At 38.9% G+C, this 27,117-nt stretch overlaps 1 protein-coding gene across 2 annotated transcripts in view; it reads right to left on the reverse strand.

Moving 5' to 3' along the window:
• TAF4B (TATA-box binding protein associated factor 4b) overlaps positions 1-27,117 on the reverse strand; it is a 161,041-nt gene that overhangs the window by 104,795 nt on the left and 29,129 nt on the right. For both annotated transcript variants that reach the window (XM_012447290.2, XM_012447291.2), the window contains 2 exons: positions 9,179-9,268; positions 4,735-5,352 (listed from right to left, as the gene is read on the reverse strand). In XM_012447290.2, coding sequence (XP_012302713.2) covers positions 4,735-5,352; positions 9,179-9,268 — 708 coding nt within the window. The remainder of the gene's footprint in view (positions 1-4,734; positions 5,353-9,178; positions 9,269-27,117) is intronic.

Here is a 27,117-nt window from a genome sequence, read left to right on the forward strand (position 1 = left end):
TTTTTCCGCTAGGTATTGATGGTGAATTTATAACTTAAACTCATGTATGGCAAATATAAATATGCCATGGTCTTGCCAGGAGATAGACTTCTAAACAGAATTTTTGAAGTTCAATTTATTCAATTTTCTAAGTTTTTGTAAATAAAATTTAAAAGCCTGATGTGTATTACTTACAAAAAGTAACAAGAAACACGACATGTCCTGGTAAGTAATCCTATAGCAACTAATGCCTCTAAAGAAGAAATATTAGTTAGAATAATTCAATTGCCTTTATTTTTTGAGAACAGCCAAGAACTCTTTTTAAAATAATACATTTCAATGAAGCTGAGATCATATTCATGTACTGTAGTTCTAGGGATCAGGTTTAAACTATACAAAGCAATCTACAGGTCCCATTTTATGCATTCAGACTGAAACTCAAGAGAAACATGCCCAACAATTCCAGCTTATTTCCTTATTATCTGTACTGTCCTCCTTGATGCTCCTCTGATGCTCCTTATTGGTATTCTTTTCAGTATTTTAATTATGAAAGACTGTAATATTCAAAAATTGTTTACCAGTGTGAAAGTTGTCAGAATCAAAATGAAGTCACTTGTGTTTGAAAGAAAACAAAAAACAAAAACTCTGACAAATAGAGCTAGGGAAGGCTAAGAAGAGAGGGTTCTCACACTTGTATGCCTATTAACAAAAACTATCCCAATAGACCACCAAAACCACAACCTTGCACAAAGGCCACAGCAACAGTACACAAAAAATACTTCTGCAAGGACATCATTTGCTCAGCAACTGCCTATTTAAACACGGACTGGTGTCGCCCTTGTTACTGAGCTTTGTTAGTCAAGAACAATTATTTCAAAAACAACTATGTAATTCTCCTCATTTTTCCTTTTATCCTCCTTTACTCAGGAAGAATGCTTGAGGCCAGGATTTTGAAACCAGACTGGGCAATATAGCAAGACCCTGTCTCTAACAAAAAAAAAAAAAGTTTTTTAATTAGCCAGGCATGATGGCATGCATTTGTAGTCCTAGCTACTCAGGAGGCTAAGAAGGGAGGATTGCTCGAGCCCAGGAGATCGAGGCTGCAGTGAGCCATGATGGCACCACTGCACTCCAAATTAGGCAACAAAATAAGACCCTGAGCCTTTAACAATTAAAAATTTTAAAAAACCTTTGTCTTCCTTTACCTCCCTGAATATACACAGTTTACTGTGGCACCTGTATTCCCATTGCAATACTCTATTTCCAATTAAGTATCTTAATCTTTTAGAAAGCCTCTCTGTTAGTAGGTTGACACCAGCTGGTCTTCATACCATTTTTTATGAGTACACAAAAATGTAACAAAAATGTTTGAGTTGGGATTTAACCTTTGATCCCCATCACTTCTTATCTTAATGACTCTAACACCTGGAACAACACATGTGTCTAGTCTAACAAAAATATAGAAGGCATATTCCTGCACATCTGTTAAGAAAAACAGAATGAGTAATAATGTAAGAGAATTTATTAAAGTACCACATAAAACCACAGTATTAAGCAGATCACTCAAGCTCAGGAATTCAAGACTGGCCTGGGCAACGTAACGAAACCCTGTCTCTACTAAAAATACAAAAAAACTAGCCAGGTATGATGGCCTGCTCCTACAGTCCCAGCTAGTCAGGAGGCTGAGGTGGGAGGATCCTCTGAGCCCAGAAAGTTAAGACTGCAGTGAGCCATAATCATGCCACTGCACTCTAACCACCTGGGTGACAGAAGTGAGACACTGTCTCAAAAAAAAAAAAAAAAGAATACAAATGAGAAATGAACATTAAGAAGAATTTTAAAATCTATGATTGTTAAAGGAAATAAGTATATATTCTTCAGACCATATGGAGTTACACAGATTTGATCCAGTGCAGTGATTTTTATATTTTAAATTATTATTTGCCATATTTCTTATAGGCTGCATGGAATACGTTATTTTCTAGCACCTTGTTTTACTCCTCACTTAGACCCGAGATTAAATTGGATTTTGGTTTATAATGGATTCACTGATGGTATTCTTTAATTACTTTCAAACTCGAGAAATACTAATTTTCTAACTTAGTTTATTTGAAAGAATGCCCTAGTTCAATCCCCTCTATGGCATTACCATACAGAATGGTTTATGTTGTTTTGCTCCAGGTAAATCTGTTGTGAAATAAATTACAATGCCTCTTCAGTGTCTGGCCATTCTGGCTCTTGCCGTTTTAAATAGGTAGGTGTAAATACTAACATCAAATTTACTGGCTAAACTTGAAACAAAGGACAAACTAAGGAAGTAGAATTCACAGGGAAAATTAAATTATTTCACATTCCTTTAAGAATGAAAGTAGGAAGTAAAAAACACTAAAATTTACCATCAGATTTTGTTACATTATTTCTTTAGTGAAATGATTTATAAGGTATAACAAGTCAAACCTACAAAACAAAAATGCTGTCAAGATACTATATGAGACAGATTTCTGCTTCAGGACATTCCAGAAACATACAAATTCTTTCTAAGAGCACCAAACCCTTAATGGAAAAGTCATCTGGGTTCTAGTCTGAGGATCCCCGAGATCCACTCCTGTTGTTGTTTTTTTGTTTTGTTTTGTTTTGGTTTTGAGAGGGAGCTTTGCTCTTGTCACCCAGGCTGGAGTACAGTGGCGCCATCTCAGCTCACTGCAACCTCTGCCTTCCAGGTTCAAGAGATCCTCCTGCCTCAGCCTCCCAAGTAGCTAGGATTAAAGGTGCCTGCTAACAAGACCGGCTAATTTTTTCTATTTTTAGTAGAGACAGGGTGTTTTGCCATGTTGGGCAAGCTGGTCTCAAACTCCTGACCTCAGGTGATCCTCCTACCTTGGCCTCCCAAAGTTCTGGGATTACAGGCATGAGCCACCATGCCCAGCAACTTGACTGTTATGGGATAAGTCAACTCAGAATTTCTGAATTCTTAGTTTTCTCCCTACCTATCAAAATTATTTTAAAATCCACAGCATATAATGACATGCTTTTAAAACTATGTAGCTATAAAGTATTATTTCACCCCAGGGATCTATCTGCCATAGATGCTCAATAAAGATTAGTGGTGATTCAAGAATCAACTATGACACATAAAGAGCATTTCAATTCTGTTCAGTGCTATCAAAAAGAGGCCTTTCCTTGGTACAGTTCCTCTATCCAGAGGTTCCTAAACCTGGTTGCCCAGAACAATGTTTAAGAATCACCACTTCTAAAGATGTTGTTTTCATCTCTGAGATTAAATTCCCAAGAGAAACCCTGCAAGGCAGTTACATTTCTCCATTTGAAAATGAGACACTGAGTGGGAAGGGAGGAGAAAAGATTAGTGCCCAGGAAATGACCATCACTTTATCTGCTCAAGAGTTCGAATACTCTCTAATTCTGGTCACTCATCAACTCCTTTCGTTCTATGTCCAAAGTTGCCCTCTTGCCTCAGAAGACAATCATTCAGATACCTGTTATCCCGATCACATAAACAAGGCTGGAAAGGCTACAGAAGCAGCAGAATGAACCAAAACAGAGACTTAAAACACAGCCTCTAATGCAAAGCATTACAAAAGAGAACAAGGACAATCACCAAAAGAACAGCAAGCTCTGTTATCATAAAAGATAGGGAAGAACTTTACTAAAAACATCATGATTTTCTTCCATGTAGTATTTCCCATGGGTTAGCAATACATTCATAGTTTTCTGGTAAAACTTATCCTGAATAAAGAAAAACATTCTAAACACTAATCGACAAACAGCTAAAATGCCCTTTTTTCACCCAAGAACCTCCCAAATTACCAAGTTTAGCAAAAAACACAACAATCAGACAAAACAAAGGAATATTCTGCAAATATTCCGGGTACTTAAAACATTACAATATAATAAACAACCACAAATAGCTAGAGAACTATTCTAGATTAAATGAGCCCAAAGTAGCCAGGTGCAGTGGCTCACGCCTGTAATGACAACACTTTGGGAGTGTCAAAGTCAAGAGGATCACTTGAGGCCAAGAGTTTGAGACCAGCCTGGGAAACAGAGCAAGACCCCATCTGTACAAAAAAAAAATAAAAATAAAAGGACATTATTGGGACAACTACAGAAATACTGTACCAATATTAATTTCCTGTGTGTGACAACAGATAAATTGTGATTAGGTTTAAAAAAAAAACCCTTTAAGAAAATACATCCACTGTGCATTGTCATAATTTTTGCAACCAATCTCAGATGGTTCAGTAAAAACATGTGTGTGTCTGCTGCCAGGCATGGTGGCTCATGCCTGTCTGTAATCCCAGTGCTTTGGGAGAACAAGGTGGGTGGATCACTTAAGGCCAGGAGTTCAAGACCAGCCTGGCCAACATGAAGAAACCCCATCTCTAACAAAAATACAAAAATTAGGCATGGTGGAGTACCGCTGTAATCCCAGCTACTCAGGAGGCTGAGGCATGACAATCCCTTGAACCTGGGAGGTAGAGGTTACAGTGAGCTGAGATCGTGCCACTGCACTCCAGCCTAGCCGACAGAATGACACTATGCCTCCCAAAAAAAAAAAGGACTTATGGGTGTGTTTGTAGGTGGGAGTAGAAAGAGAAAAACAAAGCAAATGAGGTAAAAATAATTGGTCAAACCAATAAATAGTATACAGCCTTGCCACTTTTTTACTAGTCTTGCCAATTTTCTGAATGTTTAAAATTTTCAAAATAAATGAAAAAGAAACTAAATGTTACTCACTAGTTGCTTGACTTTAACTGCCTGTGGAATCCCAGCTGGCTGTGAAAGGACAGGGCCTGGCTGGGTAAGTTTGATTTGAATTGGAGTGCCAGGAACAGGCTTGTCAGATGTGGTCCCAGCAGAAGTAACAATAGGTTTCACAGATGGAAGACAAATGGCTGCACCTGAAGTTTCTCCAAAAGTTACTGCTGGAAGGGACAGTGTTACTGCTGTTCCAGAGACAACTGGCTTTTCAGGTTGCAGTGAGACAGCTGTCACTGTGTTTGGTACCGATGTCACAAGTGGTTTTGAAGTCTGAAGCAAAACAGTTCCAGCTGTAGTTTCTCCTGTTGCAGCAGCTGGGCCCACAGAATGAAGCGTCACAACTCCAGCTTTTGCTCCCCCTGGACCAGCAAGCGGGTTCAAAGTTTGCACTGACACCGTTCTGGGTGCTGTTGCTCCAGAAACAATAAAGGACTTTTCAGACTGGCTTGAGGACACTGTCGTTGTCACGACAGGAGAAGTTGTTACTGTTGTAGTACAGGTAGCAATGACTACCTCACTAGAAGTCTGCTGAACACATTGCTGGATGAAGCTCTGGGAGTTAGGCAGAAGTTGTCGTAAGGCAACCACACTTTTCTAGAAACGCAGGGGAATGGAAAAAAAACACTGATAACAAATCACCTACTTGTAAAACAAAATTTGGTATTTCATACCTTTACAACTTAAAACCAATCAAAAGTGTATCAAGTATTTCAGTTGAAGACAGCTGGTATCACTTATTTGTATCCTGTCAATATGCAGGATACAATCAATTTGAAGCCAAAAAGTGCTTGTTTTCCAATATGAAATTATCTCAGTACTAAACTTACTTGTATTCCTTATTATCAATTTGGTAAAACACTGTATTATACTTTTCTATAATCATCTAAACTCTATAATAGATCATCATCATTAATAACTTCAGTATCTACAAGTTTATTTAAACCACAGCAGAATCTAAGTTTCTTCACTAAATAACTCTCAAACTTTGGATAGAAATAGTCTTTAAAGGCCAGGCACAGTGGCTCACACCTCTAATCCCAGCACTCTGGAAAGCCAAGGCAGGTGATCATTTGAGGCCAGGAGTTTGAGACCAGCCTAGGCAATGTGGCAAAACCCCATCTCTACAAAACGTAACAAAAATGAGTCAGGCATGGTGGCACACACCTGTAGTCCCAGCTACTCGGGAGGCTAAGGTGGGAGGACTCCCTGAGCCTGGGACACAGAGGTTACAATGAGTTGAGATCATGCCACTAAACTCCAGCCTGAACAGATCAAGACCCCATTCCCACAAATGAAAAAAAAAAGACAGAAAGGAAGAAATAGTCTTTAAAAGCCTGGGCAACATGGTGGTGAAACCCTGTCTCTACAAAAAAAAAAAAATACAAAAATTAGCAGGGATACCGCAGGGGCTAAGGCAGGAGGATCCCTTGGGCCTGGGAGGTTGAGGTTGCAGTGAGCTGTGATCATACCACTACACTCCAGCCTGGGTGACAGAGCAAAACCTCATCTAAAAAACTTTTTTTTTTTAAATAAAAAAAAAAACTTTACATCAGAACAAAATTAAATACAAAGTGAATTTTGTAATCTGAAAGAATTTCCTTAATTGAGCTAGCATATTTTCTTTTTCTTTTCTTTTTTTTTTTTTTTGAGACGGAGTCTCACTCGGTTGCCCAGGCTGAAGTGCAGTGGTGCGATCTTGGCTCTCTGCAACCTCTGCCTCCTGGGTTCAAGCGATTCGCCACTCTCAGCCTCCTGAGTAGCTGGGACTACAGGTGCATGCCACCATGAGCTAATTTTTGTATTTTTTAGTAGATACAGCCATGTTAGTTAGCCAGGCTGGTCTCCATCTTCTGACCTCAGGTGATCTGCTAACCTTGGCCTCCCAAAGTGCTGGGATTACAGGTGTAAGCCACCACACTGAGCCAAGCACACTTTCTGACTGGATTTTAAGTCAGTGCCTATCTTTGTATCCTACTGAAAGAGTAAAGGCAGTTCAAACTAAAAACTAGTAGGTTCTGCCTTTTCATCCTGGAGTTTTCATTTCTTTAGCCATGAGAGATGAAAAGCTAGGGCTCTTGTGCCAAACAGCCAAGCTGTGAATGCAAAAGAAAAGTTCTTAAAGAAACTTCAAAGGGCTACTCCATGTGACACATAAATGGTAAGAAAACAAAACAGCCTTATTATTGCTGACATGGAGAAAGTTTGAGTGGTGTAGACAGAAGATCAAACCAGCTACAACTTTCCTTTAAGCAAAAGTCTAATCCAGAGTAAAGCACTAACTCTTCAATTCTATGAAGGCTGAAGTGAAGAAGCTGCAGAAGAAAAGTATGAAGTTAGTAGAGGCTGGCTCACGAGGTTTAAGGAAAGCTTTCTTGATAACTAACATAAAAGTGCAAGGTAAAGCTGCAAGTACTGATGTAGAAACTGCAGTAAATCATCTAGAAGATCTGGCTATTTTTTTCTTTTTTTCTTTTTTTTTTCTTTTTTTTTTTTTTAAAGACAGAGTCTCACCCTGTCACTCAGGATGGGGTGCAATGGCACGGTATCAGCTCACTGCAACCTCTGCCTCCTGGTTCAAGTAATTCTTCTGCCTCAGTTTCCCAAGTAGCTGGGACTACAGGCATGCACCACCATGCCCAGCTAATTTTTTTATTTTTTTTTAGTAGAGATGGTGTTTCTCCATGTTGGCCAGGCTGGTCTTAAACTCCTAATCTCAGGTGATCCACCCGCCTCGGCCCCCCAAAGTGCTGGGATTACAGGCGTGAGCCACCACATCAGGCCAACAACAGATTTTTCAATGGAGACAAAACAGCCTTCTATTGGAAGAAGCTAGGTCTTTCATAACTTTTCATTGAGGAAAAGTCAATGCATGGCTTCAAACCCTCAAAGGACAGGCTGACTTTCTCGTTAAGGGCTAATGCAGCTGGTGACTTCAAGTGGAAGCCAATGCTCATTTACTATTCCAAAACTCCTGAGGCCCTTAAGAATTATGCTAAAACTACTCTGCCTGTGCTCTATCAATGAACAAGGCCTGGATGACAGCACATCTGTTTACAGCATGGTTTACTGAATATTTTAAGCACACTGTTGAGAACTACTGCTCAGGAAAAAAAAAAAAGATTCTTTTCAAAATATTATCACTCATTGACAATACACCTGGTCACCCGAAAGTTCTGATGGTGATGTACAAGGAGATCAATAAAATTGATTTCTATAAGACTACAGATGCCATAGACAGTGATTCTCTAATGTATATGTGGGAAAAGTCCATTTAAAACCTTCTGGAAAAGATTAACCATTCTAGATGCCATTAAGTATATTTGTGAGTCATGGGAGGAGACCAAAATATCAACACTAGCAGGAGTTTATAAGAAGTGGATCCCCATCCTCATGGATGACTTTAAGGGGTTCAAAACTTCAGTGGAGGAAGTCAACGCAGATATGGTAGAAACAGCAAGAGAACCACAACTAGAAGTGGAGCCTCAAGATGTGACCAAATTACTGCAATCTCCTGATAAAATTGGAAGAGATGAGGAGTTGCTGCTTATAGATGAGCAAAGAAAATGGTTTCTTGAGATGAAATCTACTCCTGGTCAAATACTATGAATATTGTTAAGATGATAACAAAGGATTTAGAATATGACAACAACTTAGTTAATAAAGCAACAGCAAGCAGGGTGTGAGAGAACTGACTCCAATTTTGAAAGAAGTTCTGCTGTGTGTGAAATGCTACCAGACAGCACTGCATGCTACAGAGAAATCTTTTGTGAAGGAAAGAATCAACTGATGACACAAACCGCACTGCAATGCCGTCTTAATATAAGACATTGCCACAGCCAGGTGTGTGACCACCTTCAGTGACCACCACCTTGACCAGTCAAAAGCCATCAACATTGAGGCAAGACTCTTTACCATCAAAAATGTTGTAACTTGCAGAAGGTTCAGATGATTGTCAGTAGTTTTTAGCAATAAAGAATTTTTTAATTCATATATGTAACTGTTTTTCGAATATAATGCCATTATATACCTAACAGACTAAAGTATACCATAAAAACTTTTATATCCATTTGGATACCAAAAAGTTCATGTCATCACTTGACTGTGACATTAGCTTTATTACGGTGGTCTGACACCAAACCTGAACTATCTCTGTGGTATGACTGTCTATTCCTATACAAGCATTAAACAATATAATCATGAATTTATGTTTATGAATAAAATGTTACTTCTCTTTTTTCAAAGCATTCAAATTAAAAGAATACTATGAATGTGCTTTATGGCTTACAAAAGCACTCAGAGGTTTCTCCCACATTGTCATTATCTTCACATTCAATTGCTGTCATATTGAAATATTCTGGTTTTTAATTATTTTAGAGTAATCTAATCCAACCTATTTCTTCTAAGTGACACATAACTCTACCTTAAGAAAAGGAACCAGGTGAGGCTGAGGTGAAGACTTGAGTTCAACATACAGTTTCCTAGTAAATTCTTCTGCTTCAATTTTTGCATCCTGAGAGATGGGAGAAATAGAAACAATTTTAAGTCTACATATATTTTCAAAGAGACAAAGTATATAATTACAGACATAGCAAGCTTTTCACAAATGATAAAGTCCATTAAATATAGGCTCTGTTTTATGCCAGCTATGAAATGTATAAGCATAAATGATAAGAGATATTTACTCATAGAAAATACAATGAAGGGGTGATTATTTTTTTTCTTTTAAAGATCCCAGGAAGCAAAGAGAAGAGCTGACATGCTGAGTAATACTTGTTACATTCTGCTAAGAACAATTAATAAGTGAAGGCAAAGGTGTCCTAACTTTCTTAGGGCAGGGAATAGGAAGTTATGCAGTTTGGGGACCTTGGTGTTTAAGTTCTCTAAAACAATTTGGAAATTAATCCACTAGTTGCTGCTGTTCTTTGCACACAAGAATCAGGGACAACACTTTCACAATTAGTAGAAGTATTTCCAAAATATCTTGATGCCTGTGATAATGTGTAACATGTAGCTGAATGAATTATCTTATTATTTTCAAATGTATAAATATAGCTTTTTAAAATTTTGCCTTCTAGAGCATATTATATACTTAATAAAGATCGTAACTGGGTAGTAACAGAGAACATCTGTTCTTTTCTTTATGAAGTCATGGAAGGAGCATTCAAGGAAAGATAACTATAACCTTAGATTTAGATTTTAAAAATAATAATTTCAGCTTTTATTTTAGATTCAGGAGGTACCAGTACAGGTTTAGGGTAGAGATGATCTCGTCACCCAGGTAGTTGGCCATACTGGTCTTGAACTCCTGACCTCAAGTGATCCACCTGCCTTAGCCTTCCAAAGTGCTGGGATTACAGGCGTGAGCCACTGCGCCCAGGCCCCATTACTTATTTTTCCTGACACTGTCAGAGATCAGATAGTTGTAGGTGTGCAGCTTTATTTTCGGGTTCTCTATTCTGTTCAATTGGTCTACGTGTCTGTTTTTGTATCAGTGCCATGCTGTTTGGGTCACTGTAGCCTTATAATATAGTTTGAAGTCAAGTAATGTGATGCCACTGGCTTTGTTCTTTTTGCTTGAATTGCTTTGGCTATTCAGGCTCTTTTTTGGTCCTATATGAATTTTAAAACAGTTTTCTCTAATTCTGTGAAAAAATTACATTGGTAGTTTGACGGGAATAACACCGAATCTGTAAATTACTTTGGGCAGTATGGCTATTTTAATGATACTAATTCTTTCAATCCATAAGCATGAACTTTCAACAATGTTTTGTATGTCTCCCTGAGAGATCTTTTGTCTCCTGGCTTAGCTAATTCCTAGGTACTTCATTTGTGTGTGTGTGGCTACTGTAAATGGGACTGTGTTCTTGATTTGGCTCTTAGCTAGAAAGTTTTTGGTGTATAGAAATGCTACTGATTTTGGAGATTCAAGATGGCTGAATAGGAACACCTCTGGAGTATGGTTTCCAGCAAGAACAACGCAAAGGGTGAGTGATCACTGCATTTCCACGTGAGTTTTTACTGCCCACGGACCAGGAGATTCCCGGACTGAAAAGCACCATAAGATTCCAGCACGGCTGTTTCAGCCGGCGCTGCTGTACTCCACACAAAAACTCACACAAATCTGGGCAGCTGTTTCAACTGGCTCCTGGAACGCCTGGGAGACAGAGCCCCCCATTCAACTGAAAAAAAGGGGGCTGAAACAGGAGCCAGGTGATCTGGCTCAGCAGGTTCCATCCCCACAAAAACCAGGAATCTGAAACGCTCTGGACTGAGAGTTTTGCAGCAAGCACAGCAGGACCCGGGATGGTCCAGCTTGGTGGGGGGAAGAGTGTCAGTCATTACCAAGGCAGTCCACAACTACCAAGGCAGTCCGCCATTACTGAGGCAGTCCTCCATTACCGAGGCAGTCCACTATTACTGAGGCAGACCGCCATTACCAAGACAATTCTAACTGCACCTCTGTAAACAAAACTGCAAGAGGTTCACACAGCAGCTGGGCAGAGTCCATGGCAGCTCACCAACGCCTCTGCTGGCAGATTGTGACTAGACTATCTCCTTGTTGGGCAGGGCGTCTCTGAAAAAAGGCAGCAACACATCTAGAACTTATAAATTACCCTCATCTTCCCAGGACAGAGCACCCGGGAAAAAGGGCAGTTATCAGTTCCGGGGCAGCAGACTTACATGTACCTGTCATCAGTTCTGAACGAAACAACAGAGCTCCCAGCTCAGCACGTGAGCTCCTAAAAGGGACAGACTGTCTCCTCAAGCAGGTCCCTGGCCCCCATATACCCAAAGAGACACTTTATAAAGGAGAGCTCAGGCTGAAATCTGGTGGGTACCCTTCTGGGACAAAGATAACAGAAGAAGAAACTGGCAGCAACCCTTACTGTTTTGCAGCCCCCGTGGGTGATCCCCAGGCAAGCAGGGTCTGGAGTGGATGTTGAGCAGTCCTGCAGCAAAGGGGCCTGACTGTTAAGAACTTCAGTATCAACAAAAAGGATGTCCACTCAGAGACCCCATCCGAAAGTCACCAACTACAAAGACCACAGTTAGATAAATCCACTAAGATGGGAAGAAACCAGCACAAAAGGGATGAAAACACCAAAAACAAAAATGCCTCTCCTTCTTCAAGGGATCACAACTCCTCACCAGCAAGGGAAACAAAGCTGGATGGAGAATCAGTCTGATGAATTAACAGAAACGGGCTTCAGAACGTGGGTAATAACAAACTTCCCTGAGCTAAAGGAACATGTTCTAACCCAATGCAAGGAAACTAAGAACGTTGAAAAAAGGTTAGACAAAATGTTAACTAGAAAGACCAGCTTAGAGAAGAACATAAATGACTTGATAGAGCTGAAAAACACAACATGAGAACTTCGTGAAGCACAAAAAAATTTCAACAGCAAAATCCACCAAGCAGAAGAAAGGATATCAGAGATTGAAGATCAACTCAATGAAATACAATGAGAAGGCAAGAATAGAGAAAAAAAGAGTTAAAAGAAAGAAACAAAGCATTCAAGAAATACAGGATTATGTGAAAGGACGTAATCTACATTTGATAGGTGTACCTGAATGTGACAGAGAGAATGAATCCAAGCTGGAAAACATTCTCCAGGATACCATCCAGGAGAACTTCCCCAACCTAGCAAGACAGGCCAACATTGAAGTCCAGGAAATACAAAAAACACCACAAAGATACTCAAGAAGAGCAATCCCAAGGCACATAATAATCAGATTCACCAGGGTTGAAATGAAGGAAAAAATGTTAAGGGCAGCCAGAGAGAAAGGTCAGGTTACCCACAAAGAGAAGCACATCACACTCAAAATAGATCTCTCAGAAGAAATCCTACAAGCCAGAAGAGAGTGGGGACCAATATTCAAGATCCTTAAAGAAAAGAACTTTCAACATAGAATTTCATATCCGGCCAAATAAAGCTTCATAAGCAAAGGAGAAACAAAATCCTTTACAAACAAGCAATTGCTGAGAGATTTCGTCACTACCAGGCCTGCCTTACAAGAGCTCCTGAAAGAAGTACTAAACACAGAAAAAAACCAGTACCAGCCACTGCAAAAACATACTAACTGGTAAAGACCATCGACACAATGAAGAAACCGTGTCAACTAATGCGCAAAACCAACAGCTAATGTCAAAATGACAGGATCAAATTCACACATAACAATATAAACCTTAAATATAAATGGGCTAAATGCCCCAGTCAAAAGACACAGACTGGCAAATTGGACAAAAAGTCAAGACTCATCGGTGTGCCATATTCAGGAAACCCATCTCACATGCAAGGACACACATAGGCTAAAAATAAAGGGATGGAGGAAGATTTATCAAGCAAATGGAGAGCAAAAAAAAACCGGGGTTGCAATCCTAGTCTCTGATAAAATAGACTTTAAACCAACAAAGATCAAAAGAGACAAAAAAAGGTCATTACATAATGGTAAAAGGATCAATGCAACAAGAAGCACTAATGATTCTAAATATATACAAACCCAATACAGGAGCACCCAGGTACATAAAGCAAGTTCTTAACAACCTACAAAGAGACTTAGACTCCCACCCAAAACAGTAGGAGACTTTAACACTCCACTGTTAATATTACACAGATTAACAAGACAGAAAATTAACAAGGATATCCAGGACTTGAACTCAGAGCTGGACCAAGTAGACCTAATAGACATCTACAGAAATCTCCACCTCAAATCCACGGAAAATACATTCTTTTCAGCACCACATCGCACCCAATCTAAAATTGACCACATAATTGGAAGTAAATCACTCCTCAGCAAATGCAAAAGAACGGAAATCATAACAAACAGTCTCTCAGACCACAGGGCAATCAAATTAGAACTCAGGATTAAGAAACTAACTCAGAACTGTACAACTTCATGGAAACTGAACAACTGGCTCCATTGACTGGATAAACAATGAAATGAAGGCAGAAATAAAGATGTTCTTCAAAACCAACGAGAATGAAGACACAATGTAACAGAATCTCTGGAACACATTGAAAGCAATGTCTAGAAGGAAATTCACAGCAATAAATGTCCCACATGAGAAGCAAGAAAAAATCTAAAATCGACACCCTATCGTCAAAATTGAAAGAGCTAGAGAAGCAAGATCAAAAAAACTCAAAAGCTAGCAGAAGACAAGAAATAACTAAGATCAGAGCAGAACTGAAGGAGACAGAGACACAAAAATAGGAGCTGGTTTTTTTGAAAAGTTCAACAAAATAGACAGACTGCTAGCCAGATTAATAAAAAAGAAGAGAGAAGAATCAAATAGATGCAATAAAAAACCATAAAGGGGATATCACCACTGATTCCATAGAAATACAAACTACCATCAGAGATTACCACAAACACCTCTATGCAACATAAACCAGTAAATCTAGAAGAAATGGATAAATTCCTGGACACTTACACCATCCCAAAACTAAACCAGGAAGAAGTTGAATCCCTGAATAGACCAATAACGAGATCTGAAGTTGAGTAGCAATTAATACCCTACCAACCAAAAAAAGTCCAGGTCCAGACAGGTTCACAGTCGAATTCTACCAGATGTACAGAGGAGCTGGTACCTTTCCTTCTGAAACTATTTCAAACAATACAAAAAGAGGGAATCCTCCCTAACTCATTTTATGAGATCAACATCATCCTGATACCAAAACCAAGCAGAGACACAACTAAAAAAGAAAATTACAAGCCAATATTCATGATGAACATCAATGCAAAAATCTTCAATACAATACTGGCAAACCAAATGCAACAGCACATCAAAAAACTTATCCATTACAATCAAGTAGGCTTCATCCTAGGGACGCAAGGCTGGTTTCAACATACACAAGTGTATAAACGTAATTCACCACATAAACAGAACCAAAGAAAAAATCATATGATTATCTCAATAGATGCAGACAAGGCCTTCAACAAAATTCAACAGCCCTTTATGCTAAAAACTCTCAAACTAGGTATTGATGGAATGAATCTCAAAATAATAAAAGCTGTTTATGACAAACTCACAGCCAGTATCATACTGAATGGGAAAAACTGGAAGCACTCCCTTTGAAATCTGGCACTAGACAAGGGTGCCCTCTCCCACCACTCCTATTCAATATACTATTAGAAGTTCTAGCCAGAGCAATCAGGCAAGAAAAAGAAATAAAGAGTATTCAATTAGGAAAAGAGGAAGTCAAATTGTCTCTACTTGCAGATGACATGATTGTATATTTACAAGACCAAAATCTCCTTAAGATGATAAGCCCAAAATCTCAGCCCAAAATCTCCTTAAGATGATAAGCAAATTCAGCAAAGTCTCAGGATACAAAATCAATGTGCAGAAATCACAAGCATTCCTATACACCAATAATAGACTAACAGAGAACCAAATCACCAGTGATCTCCCATTCACAATTGCTACAAAGAGAATAAAATATCTAGGAATACAACAAACAAAGGATATGAAGGACCTCTTCAAGAACTACAAACCACTGCTCAAGGAAATAAGAGAGGACACATACAGATGGAAAAACATCCAATGCTCACCGTTAGGAACAATCAGTATTGTAAAAATGGCCATATTGCCCAAAGCAATTTATAGATTCAACACTATCCCCATCAAGCTACCTATGACCGTATTCACAAAACTGGAAAAAAAACACCTTAAACTTCATATGAAACCAAAAGAGAGCCCGCATAGCCAAGACAATCCTAAGCAAAAAGAACAAAGCTGGAGGCATCACACTACTTGACTTCAAACTATACGAGAAGGCTACAGTAATCAAAACAGCATGGTACTGGTACCAAAACAGAGATATAGACCAATGGAACAGAACGGAGGCCTTGGAAGCAATGCCACACATCTACAACCATCTGAGCTTTGACAAAACTGACAAAAACAAGCAATGGGGAAAGGACTCCCTGTTTAATAAATGGTGTTGGGAAAACTGGCTAGCAGCGTACAGAAAACAGAAACTGGATCCATTCCTGACACCTTACACTAAAATTAACTCCAGATGGATTAAAGACTTAAATATAAGACCTAACACCATAGAAACTCTAGAGGAAAACCTAGGCAAAACCATTCAGGACATAGGCATAGGCAAGGACTTCATGACTAAAACACCAAAGTTATTGGCAACAAAAGTCAAAATAGACAAATGGGATCTAATTAAACTCCAGAGCTTCTGTACAGCAAAAGAAACAATCAGAGTGAACTGGCAACCAACAGAATGGGAAAAAATTTTTGCAATCTACTATCTGACAAAGGGCTGATATGCAGAATCTACAAAGAACTAAAACAGATTTACAAGAAAAAAACAAACCCATTCAAAAGTGGGCGAAGGACATGAACAGACACTTTTCAAAAGAGGATAAATATGAGGCCAGCAAACATATGAAAAAACGCTCATCATCACTGGTCATTAGAGAAATGCAAATCAAAACCTCATTGAAATACCATCTCATGCCAGTTAGGATGGCGATCATCAAAAAATCTGGAGACAACACATGCTGGAGAGGATGTAGAGAAATAGGAACACTTTTACACTGTTGGTGGGAGTGCAAATTTGTTCAATCATTGTGGAAGACAATGTGGTCCTTCCTCAAGGACCTAGAAATAGAAATTCCATTTGACCCAGCAGTCCCATTACTGGGTATATATCCAAAGGACTATAAATCGTTCTATTATAAAGACACATGCACATATGTATGTTCACTGAGGCCCTGTTTACAATAGCAAATACCTGGAACCAACCCAAATGCCCATCAAAGATAGACTGGACAAGGAAAATGTGGTACATATACACCATGGAATACTATGCAACCATAAAGAATGATGAGTTCATGTCCTTTTTAGGGACATGGACGAATCTGGAAACCATCATTCTCTGCAAACTGACACAAGAACAAAAAATCAAACAACGCATGTTCTCACTCATAGGCAGGTGTTGAACGATGAGAACACATGGACACAGGTAGGGGAGCATCACACACTGGGAGTCTTTTCGGGGGGAATAGGGGAGAGACAGAGGGGGGCAGGGAGGTTGGGGAGGAATAACATGGGGAGAAATGCCACATATAGGTGACAGGGGGACGGAGGCAGCAAACCACATTGCCATGTATATACCTATGCAACAATCCTGCATGATCTGCACAGGTACCCCAGAACCTAAAGTACAATAAAAAATAAAAAGATGCTACTGATTTTTGTACACTGATTTTGTACTTGAAACTTTAGAAAAATCTCTTATCAGTTCTAGAAGCCTTTTGGTAAAGTCTTTAAGGTTTTCTAGGCATAGAATCATATCATCAGTGAATAGAGAGTTTTCCTCCTTCTTTTCGTATTTGGAGGCCTTTTATTTCTTCCTCTTGCCTGACTGCTCTGGCTAAAACTTCCAGTATTATGTTAAATAGGAATGGTGAGATCTTGTCTTGTTCCAGTTCTCAAGGGAGATAGTTCGAGCTTTTGCCCATTCAATATGATGTTGGCTATGGATCTGCAAGACTATTTCAGAATGCCATTGCAAATCCATAACAGCAGTTCCAAAGAACTGAGGAATCTTTACATATTGCTTACAGTATTTAGGCATTTCAGGGGTATGTGTGGTCTAAATCATTTTCCATTAATACTAAGATCTTGGAGAGAAAGGCTTTTTCACTAAGCTAACATTTACAAAGATGATGCAAAGGCAAAAGTGGGTAAAACTACTGGTAATAAAGGCAATGGCAAAGTGAAACAGCAATCATCACATTCTACAGTGCTATGTGGTTGGAGTTGAAAACAAACAGAAGGCCAAGCACAGTGGCTCATGCCTGTAATCTCAGTACTTTGGTGGGCGAAGGCTACAGGATCACTTGAGGCCAGGAGTTGGGAGACTAGCCTGGGCAGCATAGTGAGACATCGTCACTACAAAAAGGGAATATTCTGGCTAATTTTTAAATACTTTTTGTAGCTACATGGAGGATGAAGTGGAAGGAGCCCTTGAGCTCATAAATTTGAGGCTACAGTAAGCTGGGATCATGTCACTGCCCTTCAGCTTGAGCAACAGAGCAAGACTCTTAGTCTAAATAATAAAAATAGAGTCATTTTCACTTTGAAACATCCTTGGATGAAGCAGGAAAAATTAACTTTACTAAATCTCAACTCTTCAGTAGAAATCTCTTTAATATTGTGTATAACAAAATAGGAACCATACATAAAGCACTTCTGTTGCAGACCAAAGTAACAGGATCAAGAAAAAGCACTGTGATTGAGTCGCTCGCTGAACTAGCCACTTTTTTTCATTTTTACTGAAAAGAATGACAAAGCAATTGTTGTTATTCAGACTTGGGTATTTGTTAGATAGTTTCTCAAAAACAAACTAAGCCTCTAACAGTAAGGAAAACAACTGATACTATTTGTTGCTAATGATAAAACTAAAGCTCTCAAGCCAAGTCAGAATTCTGAAAAATTTACAACCACTATTCTGAGCTTGACAGCTTCCTGGTACAATAATTTTCTAATAAGCTTGGTAATTTAATGAGCATGTTATTTTTATATCTTAAATAACAAATCTGGAAACATTTGGAAGATCTGCATAACTCAGTGAACCAGTATTTTCCCAATGAACAATGAATGTCATTACAAAAATCATACTTGGGTAAAAAGATACATTCAGAGTGCAAGATAAACCAGCACACTCTAAAGAATATCAACCATGATCTGGAGAAAAGCTACTTTAATAAAATAATCACTATTCCAACCACCTCTCTTCACAAGACCAGATACTCTCCAAATACTCCCAACAAAATAACTTATCACAACCCAGTTTAAATGCAGAAGCAGATATAAGAATCCAGCTGTTTTCCATTAGATCAGTTACTAAGGAGATTGACAAAAAATGTACAGCAATGCCACTCTTCTCATTCAATTTTGTTGTTATCTTGAAAATCCAGTTTTCATTTAAATGTTAGTTATGTTAACATTTAATGGGTTTACTTTTTTTTTTTTTAAATAAACTAGCTAGGCACAGTGGTTCATGCCTATAATCCTAGCACTTTGTGAGGCTAAGACGAAATGATTACTTGAGCTCAGGAGTTGGAGATCATCCTGGGCATTATAGCAAGACACTGTCTCTACAAAACATCAAAAACTTAGCCAGGTACAGTGGCACACGTCAGGGGTCCCAGTTACCTAGGAGGCTGAGGCCAGAGGATCGCTTGATCCCAGGAGGGTCAAGACTACAGTGAGCCTTGTTCATGCCACTGTACTCCAGCCTGGGTGTCAGAGTAAGGCCTTATGGCAAAAAAAAAATTTTAATAAAAAAATTTTAAGCATTTTTCAGTTTTAATGTTACCCCCACAAAAGCAAAATGCCTAGGGGAGTCCTCAATTATTAAGAATATAAAGGTACGCTAAAATCAAACATTTCTGAACTGCTGTTTTTCTTTATATATATATTATACTTTAATCTCTGGGGTACATGTGTAGATCTTGCAGGATTGTTACATAGGTATACACAAGTCATGGTGGTTTGCTGCCTCCATCCCCCCGATACCTACATTAGATGTTTCCCAATGTTATCCCTCTCCAATCTCCCCAACTACTGCTATCCCTCTGCTAGCCCCCCACCTCACAACAGACCCCAGTGTGTGATGTTCCCCTCCCAGTGTCCATGTGTTCTCACTGTTCAACACCTGCCTATGAGTGAGAACATGCAGTGTTTGGTTTTCTGTTCTTGTGTCAGTTTGCCGAGAATGATTTCCAGATTTACCCATGTCCTGCAAAGGACATGAACTCATCCTTTCTTACGGCTGCATAGTATTCGATGGTGTATATGTGCCACATTTTCCTTCTCCAGTCCATCACTGATGGGCATCTGGGCTGGTTCCAGGTCTTTGCTATCGTAAACAGAGCCGAAATGAACATACATTGCATGTGTCTTTACAACAGAATGATTTATAATCCTTTAGGTATATACCCAGTAATAGGATTGCTGGGTCAAATGGAATTTCTATTTCTAGATCCTTGAGGGATTGCCACACTGTCTCCCACAATGGTTGAGCAAATATGCACTCCCACCAACAGTGTAAAAGTGTTCATATTTCTCCACATCCTTTCCAGCATCTATTGTCTCCAGATTTTTTAACGCTCACCATTCTCATCGCCATGAAATGCTATCTCAAGGTTTTGATTTGCATTTCTCTAATGACCAGTGATGATGAGTATTTTTTCATTTGTTTGTTGCCTCATAAATGCCTTCTTTTGAAAAGTGTCTGTTCATATCCTTCACCCACTTTTGAATGGGTTTTTTTCTTGTAAATCTGTTTTAGTTCTATGTATATTCTGGATATTAGCCCTTTGTCAGATGGGTAGATTGCAAAAACTTTTTCCCATTCTGTTGGCTGATGGTTCACTCTAATGATTGTTTCTTTTGCTGTACAGAAGCTCTGGAGTTTAATTAGATCCCATTTGTCTATTTTGGCTTTTGTTGCCATTGCTTTTGGTGTTTTAGTCATGAAGTCCTTGCCTATGCCCATGTCCTGAATAGTATTGCCTAGATTTTCTACTAGAGTTTTTATGATATTAGGTCTTATGTTTAAGTCTTTAATCCATCTGGAGTTAATTTTTGCAGAAGGCATTAAGGAAGGGGTCCAGTTTCACCTTTCTGTACATGGATAGCCAGTTTTCCCAACACTATTTATTAAACAGGGAGTCCTTTCCCCATTGCTTGTTTTTTTCAAAGATCAGATGGTTGTAGATGTGTGGCGTGGCCTCCAAGGCCTCTGTTCTGTTCCATTGGTCTATATCTCTGTTTTGGTACCAGTACCATGCTGTTTTGATTACTGTAGCCTTGTAGTATAGTTTGAAGTCAAGTAGCATGATGCCTCCAGCTTTGTTCTTTTTGCTTACAATTTTTAGCTATGCGGGCTCTTTCTTGGTTCCATATGAAGTTTAATGTGGTTCTTTCCAGATCTGTGAAGAAAGTCAATGGTAGCTTGATGGGAATACCATTGAATCTATAAATTACTTTGGGCAGTATGGCCATTTTTGTGATATTGATTCATCCTAACCATGAGCATGGAATGTTTCTCCATCTATTTGTGTCCTCCCTTATTTCCTTGAGCAGTGGTTTGTAGTTCTCCTTGAAGAGGTACTTCACATCCTTTGTTAGTTGTATTCCTAGGTATTTTATTCTCTTTGCAGCAATTGTGAATGGGAGTTTGCTCATGATTTGGCTCTGTTTGTAGGTTATCCATACACAGGAATGCTTATGATTTTTGCACATTGATTTTGTATCCTGAGACTCTGCTGAAGTTGCTGATCTTCTTAAGGAGATTTTGGGCTGAGACAAAGGGGTCTTCTAAATATACAATAATGTCATCTGCAAATAGAGACAATTTGACTTCCTCTTTTCCTAATTGAATACCCTGTATTTCTTTTTCTTGTCTGATTGCTCTGGCTAAAATTTCCAACACTACGTTAAATAGGAGTGGTGAGAGAGGGCACCCTTGTGTAGTGCCAGTTTTCAAAGGGAATGCTTCCAGTTTTTGCCCATTCAGTATGATACTGGCTGTGAGTTTGTTGTAAACAGCTTTTATTATTTTGAGATTCATTCCATCAATACCTAGTTTATTGAGAGTTTTTAGCATAAAGGGCTATTGAATTTTGTTGAAGGCCTTCTCTGCATCTATTGAGATAATCATGTGGTTTTTGTCTTTGGTTCTGGTTTATGTGGTGGATTATGTTTATAGATTTGCATATGTTGAACCAGCCTTGCATCCCCAGGATGAAGCCTACTTGATTGTGATGGATAAGTTTTTTGATGTGCTGTTGCATTCGGTTTGCCAGTATTGAAGATTTTTGCACCAATATACATCATGGATATTGGCCTATAAGTTTCTTTTTTAGTTGTGTCTCTGCTTGGTTTTGGTATCACGATGATGTTGGTCTCATAAAATGAGTTAGGGAGGATTCCCTCTTTTTGTATTGTTTGGAATAGTTTCAGAAGGAAAGGTACCACCTCCTCTTTGTACGTCTGGTAGGATTCGGCTGTGAACCTGTCTGGACCTGGACTTTTTTTTGGTTAGTGGGCTATTAATTGCTGCTTGGCTTCAGACCTCATTATTGGTTTATTCAGGGATTCAACTTCTTCCTGGTTTAGTTTTGGGATGGTGTAAGTGTCCAGGAATTTATCCATTTCTTCTAGATTTACTGGTTTATGTGCATAGAGGTGTTTGTGGTAATCTCTGATGGTAGTTTGTCTTTCTATGGAGTCGGTGGTGATATCCCCGTTATCATTTTTTATTGCATCTATTTGATTCTTCTCTCTTTTCTATTAGTCTGGCTAGCAGTCTATCTATTTTGTTGACCTTTTCAAAAAAACAGCTTCTGGATTCAATAATTTTTTAGAAGGGTTTTTTGTGTCTCTATCTCTTTTCAGTTCTGCTCAGATCTTAGTTATTTCTTGTCTTCTGCTAGCTTTTGAATTTGTTTGATCTTGTTCCTCTAGTTTTTCTAATTGTGACAATAGGGTCTCGATTTTAGGTCTTTACTTGCTTCTCATGTGGGCATTTAGTGCTATAAATTTCCCCTAGACACCGCTTTAAACGTATCCCAGAGATTCTATTAGGTTGTGTCTTCGTTCTCATTGGTTTCGAAGAACATCTTTATTTCTGCCTTCATATCATTATTTATCCAGTGGTCATTCAGGAGAAGGTTGTTCAGTTTCCATGTAGTTTTGTGGTTTTGAGTGAGTTTCTTAATCCTGAGTTCTAATTTAATTGCACTGTCATCTGAGAGACTGGTTGTTATAATTTCCATTCTTTTGCATTTGCTGAGGAGTGATTTACTTCCAATTCTGTGGTCAATTTTAGAGTAAGTGCGATGTGGTACTGAGAAGAATGTATATTCTGTAGATTTGCTGGGGAGATTTCTGTAGATGTCTATTAGGTCTGCTTGGTCCAGTTCTGCATTCAAGTCCTCGATATCGTTGTTGATTTTCTGTCTCACTGATCTAATATTGACAGTGGAATGTTAAAGTCTCCCACTATTATTGTGTGGGAGTCTAAGTCTCTTTGTAGGTCGTTAACAACTTGCTTTATGTACCTGGGTGCTCCTGTATTGGGTGCATATATATTTAGGATCATTAGCTCTTCTTGTTGTATTGATCCTTTTACCATTATGTAATGTCCTTTTTTGCCTCTTTTGATCTTTGTTGGCTTAAGGTCCATTTTATCAGAGACTAGGATTGCAACCCCTGCTTTTTTTTTGCCCTCCATTTGCTTGATAAATCTTCTTCCATCCCTTTATTTTGAGTCTATTTGTGTCTTTACACATGAGATGGGTCTCCTAAATACAGCACACCAGTGGGTTTTGACTTTTTATCCAATTTGCCAATCTGTGTCTTTTAATTCGGGGATTCAGCCCATTTACATTTAAGATTAATATTGTTATGTGTGAATTTGATCCTGCCATTTTGACATTAGCTGGTTGTTTTACCCGTTAGTTGACAGTTTCTTCATTATGTCGATGGTCTTTACCAGTTAGTACGTTTTTGCAGTGGCTGGTACTGGTTGTTCCTTTCCATGTTTAGTTTTAGTGCTTCCTTCAGGAGCTCTTGTACGGCAGGCCTGGTAGTGACGAAATCTCTCAGCAGCTGCTTTTCCATAAAGGATTTTATTTCTCCTTCGCTGATGAAGCTTAATTTGGCTGGATATGAAATTCTAGGTTGAAAGTTCTTTCCTTGGGAGGCAGGGAGCCGGAGCCCTGGGTCCCCATGAAAAAAAAAAAAGAAATATATATATATATATATTTTATATATATTTATAAAATATATATATATATAAAATATATCTATATATATATTTTATTTTATATATATTTATAAAATATATATATATATAAAATATATCTATATATATATTTTATATATATATATATATAAACAAAGTTCTTTCCTTTAAGGATGTTGAATATTGGCCCCTACTCTCTTCTGGCTTGTAGGGTTTCTTCTTAGAGATCTGTTTTGAGTCTGATGGGCTTCCCTTTGTGGGTAACCGACCTTTCTCTCTGGCTGCCCTTAGCATTTTTTCCTTCATTTCAACCCTGGTGAATCTGATGATTACGTGCCTTGGCGTTCTCTTCTGGAGAAATATCTTTGTGGTGTTCTCTGTATTTCCTGATTTGAATGTTGGCCTGCCTTGCTAGGTTGGGGAAGTTCTCCTGAAGAATATCCTTAAGAGTGTTTTCCAGCTTGGATTCATTCTCCCAGTCACATTCAGGTACACAGATCAAATGCAGATTAGGTCTTTTCACATAATCCCATATTTCTTGGAGGCTTTGTTCATTTCTTTTCACTCTTTTTTCTCTAGTCTTGCCTTCTCATCACTGAGTTGATCTTTAGTCTCTGATATCCTTTCTTCTGCCTGATCGATTCGGCTACTGAAACTTGTGTATGCTTCTCCAAGTTCTCGTGCTGTGTTTTTCAGCTCTATCAAGTCATTTATGTTCTTCTATAACTTGGTCTTTCTAGTTAGCATTTCGTCTAACCTTTTTTCAACGTTCTTAGTTTCTTTGCATTGGGTTAGAACATGTTCCTTTAGCTCAGGGAAGTTTGTTATTACCCACCCTCTGAAGCCTGCTTCTGTTAATTCATCAGACTCATTCTCCATCCAGCTTTCTTCACCTGCTGGTGAGGAGTTGTGATCCCTTATTCTGGTTTAGGGTGATTTCATCCTTTTTGCACTGGTTTCTTCCCATCTTCTTGGGTTTTGCTACCTCTGTGCTTTGAAGTTGGTGACTTTAGGAAGGAGTCTCTGAAAGGACGTCTTTCTGTTGAAGTTGAAGCTATTTCTTGCTCTTTTTTTTTGTTTTCCTTCTAACAGGCCCCTCTGCTCCAGGACTGCTAGAGGTCCACTCCAGACCCTGCTTGCCTGGGAATCATTCACGGGACTGCTGAACAGCAAGGATTTCTGCCTGTTCTTTCCTCAAGGATTTCTGCCTGTTCTTTCCTCTGGTAGGTTCGTCCCAGAAGGGTACCCACCAGATGTCAGCCAGTACTATCCTGTATGAGGTTTCTTTTTGAATATATGAGGGTCAGGAAGCCGCTTGAAGAGGCAGTCTGTCCCTTATCAGACCTCAAGTCTGTGCTAGGAGCTCTGTTGCTCCCTTTAGAGCTGCTGGGCAGGGATGTTTAACTCTGCTGCAGTGGAATTCACAATTGCCCCTTTTCCCAGGTGCTCTGTCCTGGGAAGGTGGGATTTTATTTATAAGTCCCTGACGTGCTGCTGCCTTTTTTTCAGAGATGCCCTGCCCAGCCTGCTGTTTGTTTTTCTAAGGCAAACAGATCTTAAAACTAGAAGCAATATTTGATTAATTCCTCACTGCTCCTATCTGTCCATAAAATTCACACATACATTTTGTGGTTAAAAAATCTTTAATATTTTGTGGGATATGTGTGTTCCTTTCCATCATGTCTCTTCATCTACAGTATTCCACTTCAGAGAACCAAGTCATTGTATCTCCTTTCAAAACTAGCATACCTTGATAAGGGAAAATCAAAAGCTCAATGTTTACTTTTAAAAAGACACTCAAAAGTTGAATTAAAAACTTATTAGTATACTGCATTTTAGACATCTAAAATAAAAACATCTTCCCAAATGAAAAATTAAGCACTTCAAGTGTGCTCTATTTCTAACATCTTACAGGCAACATTAAAAATAGTAGTAAAGAAGACATTTTAATATTTATAAACTATGCTTGTTTTTGCTGTATAATACTTGAAACATACACATTTTCTTTCTTTTTTTTTGAGACCAAGTTTTGCTCTTGTCGACCACGCTGGAGTGCAATGGCATGATCTTGGCTCACTACAATCTCTGCTTCCTGGGTTCAAGCATTTTTACCTGCCTTAGCTTCCCAAGGAGCTGGGATTACAAGTGCCCACCATCATGCCCAGCTAATTCTTCATATTTTTAGTAGAGATGAGGTTTCACCAGTTGGCCAGGCTGGTCTTGAACTCCTGATCTCAGGTGATTCACCCCGCCTTGGCTTCCCAAAGTGCTGGGATTTCAGGCATGAGCCACTGTACCCAGCCTGAAATATATACATTTTCTACTGGGAAAAAGGGACAATTTTTATGTGAAAAATACAATTCTAATTATATGGTGAGAGAAATCTGTGTATTATAGTAGTTCAAAAAAATCCAAGTCCATTTGTCTGTTATATCCTCAGCATGTCTTAAGCATATAATATGAAATATTTGCTAACTTCCACCTTCACTCTTTTTAGTGTACCTACATATTTTACCTGAAAGAGGATGTAAGAAACCAAAGGCATATAATTTGGTAGCTAAAAGACACAGCATCTTGGCACTCATTGAAACATCAACAATCTTTATGTTTATTCTTTTTTTTTTTTTTTTGAGACGGAGTTTCGCTCTTGTTACCCAGGCTGGAGTGCAATGGCGTGATCTCGGCTCACCGCAACCTCCGCCTCCTGAGTTCAGGCAATTCTCCTGCCTCAGCCTCCTGAGTAGCTGCGATTACAGGTATGCGCCACCACGCCCAGCTAATTTTTTGTATTTTTAGTAGAGACGGGGTTTCACCATGTTGACCAGGATGGTCTCGATCTCTTGACCTTGTGATCCACCCGCCTCGGCCTCCCAAAGTGCTAGGATTACAGGCGTGAGCCACTGCGCCCAGCCTATTCTTATCTTATAGATAACGAAAGTGAGGCTTAAGAGCATTAATAACTTCTGTGGTCCCAAAGTTTGGCGTCTATCTGGACATATGAGAATTGAATTTCATTATCTATTGATAGCCTAACTTTCTGAGATTTCAAATTTCTTTTTTTATTTTTTTGGAGACAGAGTCGTGCTCTCTCGCCCAGGCTGGAGTGCAGTGGTGCAATTTCAGCTTACTCCAACCTCCACCTTCCAGGTTTAAGCAATTCTCCTGCCTCAGCCTCTGAGGTAGCTGAGATTACAAGCATGTACCACCACACCTGGCTAATATCTGTATTTTTAGTAGAGATGAAGTTTCACCATGTTGGCAAGGCTGGTTGCAAACTCCTGACCTCAGGTGATCCACCTGCCTCGAAGTGCTGGAATTACAGGCTATGAGCTACTCCACCCGGCCGAGACTTCGTAACTCTAATAACTTCCTATTGACCTTTGTAGGCTAATGGAGGCAAGACTGATGTACAGAAATTATATATATATATATATATAATTATATATATATAATGATGTACAGAAATTATATATATAATGATGTACAGAAATGATATATAAAATTTCTGTACATCTATATATACACATATATATGTAAAAACATCATGCTGCATACCTTAAACATATACAATAAAAAA

Source organism: Aotus nancymaae, unplaced genomic scaffold, assembly GCF_030222135.1.
Source record: "Aotus nancymaae isolate 86718 unplaced genomic scaffold, 86718_ANA_hifiasm-v0.15.2.pri h1tg000020l, whole genome shotgun sequence".
In the NCBI taxonomy this organism is placed as follows: Eukaryota; Metazoa; Chordata; class Mammalia; order Primates; family Aotidae; genus Aotus; species Aotus nancymaae.